Source organism: Phascolarctos cinereus, unplaced genomic scaffold, assembly GCF_003287225.1.
Source record: "Phascolarctos cinereus isolate Bilbo 61053 unplaced genomic scaffold, phaCin_HiC Scaffold_726;HRSCAF=1367, whole genome shotgun sequence".
Classification (NCBI taxonomy): Eukaryota; Metazoa; Chordata; class Mammalia; order Diprotodontia; family Phascolarctidae; genus Phascolarctos; species Phascolarctos cinereus.
The window spans coordinates 406,842,446-406,849,959 of NW_027556098.1; the positions used below are offsets into that span (position 1 = coordinate 406,842,446).

Below are 7,514 nucleotides of genomic sequence, written 5' to 3' on the forward strand. Positions count from 1 at the left end.
GGCTTCGGCCTCGACCGCCGCCGCGCTCCTGTAACGGCCCCTCGCCGTTAGGCCCTTTCCCGCCTTTTCTCCGGCGCGCTCACGCTTGGCGGTTGGCAGGGAGCCGGGGAGGGGGAGGGGAGGAGGGCTGAGTCTCTCGGAGGGAAAGCCCCGACGTCACCGAGAAGCTCTCCCGGGATAGGGTGGCTGCGTCCTGTTGGGGTGGGGGAGATGCCCCCCTGTCGCCGCCACCCTCGGGTTAGAGAGGGGGGAATGGGGACCGAGGTTCCTTTCCCGCCAAGATCAGCGGACCCCTCTGTGATTGGCTGAAGAGCTCGCACCTCGGGACACGTGAGGGAGAGGAGGGGAGGAGAGAAATAAGAGGAGGCGGTGGGTCTCATCCGCCGCCTCTGATTGGCTGCGGGACTCGCGTCTCCCCTCCCTATTGGCTGAGGTTAGCCGAAGGAGAGGCGGGGACTCTGTTCTGCGGTTAGCACCGCCCTCCAGTCACCAGGCCGATTGGAAGTCGTTGTTGGGGTCCATAGGCAAAGGAGACTCGCGGGGTTGCACCTGCCCTCCAAGGCAGGAGGGGAGAGGACGGAGGGAAGCGGGCTAGGGCTACCCAGAGCTGAGCAGAAGAGGGAGGCAGATGGGAAGGGGAGCTTGGGATCCCCAATCTGGAGCTGGAGGGGCCCTCAGAACCCATCTAGTCCCCCCTCCCCACTTGACTGACAAATAGGGAAACTGAGGCCCGGAAAGGTTGAGTGACGTGCCCAAGGTCACCCAAGCAGTAAGCATCACAGGTGGGATTTGAACCCAGGTCTTCTGATGGGCAATCCAGGGCTCTTTTCCAGTGTGTGCCTTCCTTCCAGAGTCCCAGGGTCCCTATCCCAAGTTTAGCATATAGTGCAGGAGGGATTGCAGGTTTCAAATCATAGCCTGGTAGAAGAAGGCAAGGCAGAGCCCCGTTAACCCAAGGGCAGCATGCATTCTGTGCCCTTCCTGTACAGAACAGCATCATGAAGCCCCCCTCCCCCCAGCAGATCTAGCTCCAGACAGGATACCCAAGGTCTGGCTATTTGGAAAAGCTGGATCCAGAGCTCTCCAGAACTTGAAGCTCCCATTGTCTGGCAAGGGTTAATATCTCGTGCCCAGGGCAGAGACCTCGGCTGGTTTTCCCTGCCTGATGTCAGAGGATCCCCGGGGGGCTGCTCTGCCTCTCTCCTTCCTCAATGCCTGACCCCAGCTGATCCTGGGTCTGGACTCTCATTCCTCATTCCTGGACTTTCATCTTCACAGGGCCAGAAGGAGAGGGGAGGGCCAAGGATGAAAGCTGGGGCTTTGGTTTGGGAAAGTGGAGAGAAGGCGCCCCGACGGTGGTCTCAGCAACACCCCTGAATCCATGACTTGTTGCTCCACTGATTCCATCTTTGTTTGGTCAAGGCCAGACAATGCAGCCTGGTGCAATGGGAAAAGCCCGTCTCCTGTTCATGCTCCGTGTGCATCTGGGCCCCTCACCTCACCTCCTCATCTGCAGAATGGGGCTAGTGGGCAGGCTGTTTTGAGGCTCAGAGGACACAAGGGGTACATGGCTAGGAAGACCCTGGATGTAGAAGCTCAGATCAGTTACATGCCATGGAACCAGAACCAGGTTCTGCTGCCTTCAGATCCTGGGTCCCAGCCTTCAGGCAGGAGCAGGCCATTCTTGGAAGAACGGGATGGGGCTGGTTAGTGGTTTGGGTAACTCGAGCAGCTGAGATGTGATTTACCCACTTTTGGCTTATCCTTTCCCTTTTCTGCTTTTTGTCCTTTAGCCTCCCTTTCCACTGCTAGGGTCACCGTTTCCTGTGGCCTCGGCCTTGTCTCCTCTCCCGTGGGGATCTTTGGGCTTTGACATGAGCCAGAGGTGTCAGCCTTTTGAGCTGAAATTCCTCTGGAAAATATTGACGCCATACCAACTAACCTGGGTTTCAAAAAAAAAAAAAGACTCTTGCCAAGGCATTTAATCAACCAACCCAATTCCAATCGTTACTAATGAGATATAAGGAGACTAATCATGATTAGTGAAGTGACAGTGTCCACTAGCATGTCTCACATGGTGAAGCGTCCATTAGCTGGTCATCTAGTTACCCTCTGCCTGAGTTAATTCCTATAACTCCCCTCTTCTGTGTGGAGGGACCGTTCTGTGCTTGTTCTAGAAAACAGGGAGTGGTTCCTCCTTTTGGTTTTAATTCTTACTTACAGCATCACTAATGTGAAAACACGACTAATAGGAATGTATGTGTATAGCCTATATCAGATTGCACGCCATCTTGGGGAGAGTGGTGGGGAGGAAGGGGGGGGGAATTTAAAACTCAAAAGCTTATGGAAGTGATTGTTGATCATTCAAAATAAATTAATTACAAAAAGAAAACAGGGAGGTCTGTGTGTACAGTTTCTTATTAGGACTCTTCTCCTTCAGGACCCCCTTTCCCCATTGCAAAAGGTCTGAGCAGCAAGCTACCATGCTTCCCTCCTCGCATCCACACACACTAGGTACCTAGCTGTGACCGGTTCTTTCAACTTTACTCCATTCCCCCTTTCTCACTCATCTGCAGCAGTAGCAGCGGACTCTCCTAACGGGATCAAGAAACAGGCAAACCTGTTTTGCCTGTTAAGGGCGGGTGGAAACAGCCAGCCTAGAACATGATTTTGTCCAGCCCCACTCTTGGGCATGAATGTGGCCAAGAAGGGAATGTGGCCAAGCTGGAGCCCAAGAAGGAAGTAGAAAAGGACGAGGGCAAAGATGAAACTACCACTCCCTCCCTTCTTACCCTGGAAGGTATGCTCTCTTCAGCCCCAGGAGCCTTCCAGCCAGAACAAACCAGCTCAGGATGAGAAAAAAGAAACCTTTATTTGACACAAAAAAATATGTGCAGGCTGACAAGGAAAGACTCCATCACTCTTAGCGGGAACTGGGGATGTCTGGGGATGGAGGAAGAAAAGGAATACAATAGTATCAGGAAGAAGGAAGAAGGGTGAGTTATTTTGGCGAGAAAGGGAAGAAAATTAGGAAGAGCAAATACTTGAGGGTCTGGGTGGAGCGCTCTTTCCAAAGGGCCCACAAAACCACCAGTAGGGCAAGGGTGGGCCCAGCAGGAGGAGAAACTGCTTCTGGGGAAGGGGGACCGCTTCCTTGAGGGTCTCAGAGTATCGTATAGTAGTACATGGCCAATAACATCACAGGCAGCTGAGGAAGGAGAGAGATGGGAGTGAGGAGCATACCCTTAGAGTCATACTCTTCCTCTGCCCAGGTCCCTAGGCTAGAGGGGAGGGGGGGAATCTTCTGCCAGGAGTTTGGGTCAATGTGAATGGGAAATAGGATTAATTCTAACTTCCCCCAATTTCTTAAGCACTCCCCTCCCAGCACCTTGCTCCAGGGGTTTTTGCCTTCCCAGATCTTGGCTCTTTCTCTCACCGTCCACATAAGGATTGCGAATCCAAACCAAGAGATGCCCCAGGTGTAGCTATCAATGGCATGGCCAATATGGTCAAAGCAGCCCTGGAGGGGAAAAGTACAGTGATGGAGAGGCTGGGTTAAGCAATGGAGGGGTGTATTTATAGCAGCTCTTTCTGTAGTGGCTAAGAATCAGAAGTTAAAGGGATGCCCATCAGTTGGGGAATGGCTGAACAAGCTGTGGCGTATGACTGTAACAGAATATTCTTGTGCTGTAAGAAATGATGCAGAATGATTTCAGAAAAACCTGGAAAGACTTATGTGAACTGATGAAAAGTGAAGTGGACAGAACCAGAGGAATGTTGTACACAGTAACAGCAACATTGAAGACTTGTGAGTGACTTAGCTATTTTCAGTAATGCAATGGTCCAAAACAATCTCAAAGGACTAATGATATAACATGCTGTCCCTCTCCAGAGACAGAACTGATAGTGTTTGAATATAGACTGAAACATGCTATTTTCACCTTTTTTCTTTCATTCTTTTTCTTATATTTGAGCTTTCTTGTACAAGATGATTAATACGGACATGTTTTACGTGATTACACATGTATGACCTGTATCTGATTGCTTCCTGTCTGGGGTAAGCAAGGGAGGGATAAAATTTGGAACTAAAAACTTAAAAAAAAAAAACCCAAATGTTAAAAATTGTTTCAACATGTAATTGGGAAAAATAAAAAGCAATAGTGGGATGAAAGGCAAGCTCTGATGTTACCTTGGTGAAGAGGTAGTCTTGGTAACCAAGCTTACATCCCTCCTCGCTGAGAGGGTTGAAGTTGGCATCCCTACGGCAACAGAGTGGAGGCCAAGGAAACTCCGCCTCTGAGATGGCCTTTCGGAAGGCTGATGTGAAGCTCACCCAGTCTAGGGGCCCTGAGGTACCACAGCATTGTTGCTGGAAAGACAGACAAGGGAGATAGAGAGTGAGTACAAAACAGCGTAGAACAAGACTCCCTTTAACATAGAACCCAGCATCTGGCTCTCTGGGCTCTGAGTTTCTCCCTTTAGCTCCTGCTTGCCTTCAACAATCTGTGGCTAACATCCCAGCTTCTGGATGCCCACATTTCCCTCTATACATCCTGCCCATCTCACTGCCCTCAGGGGAGCCTCACCTCAATCATGACTCGGTTCCAGAAACGAGTCAGTTCCCGGCCCTGGCTCGTGGGGGCATTGTAGTATGTGAGCATCTGCTTGGTGATAAGTGCTGGGTTGGATACCATCTGGAGTAAGAAGGAGAAAGGAGTCAGAAGAGAGGGTGGAGTCTTTCCTAGAACCAGGAGGAGAAGAGTCCCTTAGGGAAATAACACCAAACCCTATCCCTGCTCTGTCCTCCTCTCCCCCTTCTCTTGGGGATCTTAACACTTTGTGTTCTAGACCCCTTGGGAAGTGTGGCGAAGCCTGCAGACCCCTTCTCACCCCAGAATCGTGCTATTAAATGCGTAAAATAAAATCCAGAGGATTATCATGGAAACCAGTTATATTGCAATAATTAAAATCTTTTGAGATACAAGTTCACAGACTATAGGTTAAGAATCCTTCCTCTGGCCCCGTATCTCCAAATTATCCCTCCACAAGCGTCCTCTGCCCCCTTTACTCAACCCTTAACTCCCCCTGAGTGCTCACATAGTCTCTGTGGGTATATGATGTGATGCAGGAGGCACATTCAAACACATAGACAATCAGCATTAATACCAGGTACTAGAGAATAAAGAGAAGAGGGTCAGATAGGAAGGGACGGGGATCCATGGGGTGGGGGGTGGAGAGCAGGGGATCGTGGTTAGAGGCTTTGGCCCAAAAGGGAATGGATTCAGATAAGAGTGGGTAATTGGGGTTTGATCAGGAAATTGTGGGTTTTGGAAACAGTCCAGTTGGGAGAGATGGGAAGAGCCCAGCTAAAGGCCACTTCTCTGTCACCCATTTCACTCTCCATCCTGCCCCACCCACCCAAACTCCACCCCAGCCCTGACCGTAAGAAGCATTCCTCGGCTATAGCACAGCACCGCTCCTATTCCAAAGCTGGCAACCACGAAGAGGGAGAAGCCGGTGAAAATGGCGATCCACGCCCCCGCGAAGACGTCATCCTTGCCAGAGACCCCAAGCAGAGGGTAGACCCGGTACTGATCGGCCGTCACCCAGACAGTCTCCGCAAACAGTGCCAGGCCTGACAGCTGGACCAAGGGAGCAGTCAAGGTGGGGCACATACACCCCCCAGCTTCCAACACCTTTCACCCAGCCCCTTGTAATCCCCCATGCCCATTAACTTCTTCAACCAAGCCTTACTGCTCCGTACTATCCCCCAATCTCCTTTCCAAATACCCACTGCAATGTTTCTATCACCTGCCCTGTTTTTCATGTGTTCAGACCACATTTGAGTATATACCCATTCTCCCTTATAATTTCATGGCTACAATCCTATAGTATCAGCACGCAAAGCAACCAAATCAATGTTTTGTTTTTCTTTTCTTTCACTCAACTAATCCTGTTTCTCCATTTATACTAACTCAAATCCCTTGCTAAGGATTTCAGTACTGCCAAATGAGGATTCTGGGCAGAAGGATGGTATATAATTACCCCCAAAGCAGCATCTTGCTTCTCACTCTTACAGTATCATTTCCCTATTAAGCCCTGTGCCCCAGAATTTCCTCTTTTCTTTCCCATAATACATTCTTAGATCCCCGTGGCAAATTAGGTGTTCAGTTTTCTGTCTGAACCTATTCCCCCCACCCTAACTCCTTGGGAGAAGACTCTGGGGAGGTAAAGGGGACTGGGATATGTTTACCAGGATGATGATGTTTCCAAAGACCAGTAAGCCCACCACTGCTGGGGATCCTTTCTCTGCTGCCATGACCCTCTGCAACACAAGCAGAATTCCAAGGTTCTCCCATGTAACAGTCTCCCCAGTCCTTCCAATCCAATTGTGTCTATCTCCCCAAACCCAGAACCCAGATATTTATTCTGCTCCCCCTCTGCTCCCTGCTCCCAGCTCCTTCCTTACCTCTTGTTTGCCCTGGTGATAGTCAGTCAGTCTTTGCTGGGACCCTAGGGCAGTTTTTTATATCACCCAAAGGAGTGTGTGTGTGTGTGTGTGTGTGTGTGTGTGTGTGTTTGTGTGGCCACACCCTGAATTCCCTTTCCTTTGGACACTTTGGGGCAGAGTGCAGCACATCTCTGAGTTTTCTCAGGTGTTTGAAGAAACTGAAATTCTTGGTGTACCTAAGACAGTGAGCACAGGGGAGAGATGGGGAGCTAACTGGAAAGGGGGGGCTATAGATGGTGGGTGTGGAGTTGGGAGAGAAGTGGGGTTTAAATTCCAAGGGAGTTGACTAGAACAAGAGAAGCATTTCAGGAAGGGGGAATCCAGACAGGATGCCTTGGAGAGAAGAGATGGACCTATTTGTAGGGTCTGTCAAGAAGGAACCATTGGCTTTGGGGGTGTTGAAGTGGTAATTTCTTTTTCATTCCCTCCTTCTCCTGCCCCGCCAACTTTCCCTAGACCTGAAAATCTAGTCTGTGCAGTTTAGCAGTGTCTCGTTGGGCAGGATACATGGGTATTAAGTGAAGTGCCATAAGATAGCAGAGGAAGATGGCCTTTGGGGAAGGGGTCAAGCTTCTCATAAAAACCCAGCATGTTAGTGGCTTAGTGGGTGGGAATTTCAGTTGATGATAATGATGAACACATTACTTACACTGTACTCACATGCAGCCAACCACCCTAGTCCAGGCTCACATCCCCTCCCATTTGAACTTCTCGGCCAGTGTTCCTGCCTCCAGTCTCTCCACTTTCCAATTCATCCTTCCCATAACTACCAAAATCATCTTCCAAAAAACACCGATCTAACCATGCCATGCCCATGGTCAAAGAACCTCAGCTGGCTTTCCATCCCTAGGTCAAGAGAGAATAAAATACAGACTCTTTAGCCTAGCATTTAAGGCAGGCTACAGTCTGGCTCCAAAATAGCTTTTTAATTTATTTTAATTTAATAAATTTTCAATTATATCTGTTTTAATTTAGATCTGTCCAGACATCTCTTTTGCTCCCA

General features: G+C 49.7%; 1 protein-coding gene across 1 annotated transcript; it reads right to left on the minus strand.

Annotated features, from left to right (window-relative positions):
* Window positions 1-3,000: 3,000 nt before the first annotated feature.
* On the minus strand, window positions 3,001-6,319 carry UPK1A (uroplakin 1A). The gene is made up of 7 exons (XM_020977654.2): window positions 6,254-6,319; window positions 5,442-5,642; window positions 5,098-5,172; window positions 4,587-4,694; window positions 4,190-4,369; window positions 3,437-3,520; window positions 3,001-3,208 (listed from the first exon to the last, which is right to left on the minus strand). The coding sequence occupies exons 1-7, from the start codon at window positions 6,317-6,319 to the stop codon at window positions 3,164-3,166; spliced, it is 759 nt and encodes a 252-aa protein (XP_020833313.1). The 3' UTR covers window positions 3,001-3,163.
* Between the last annotated feature and the right edge of the window lie 1,195 nt (window positions 6,320-7,514).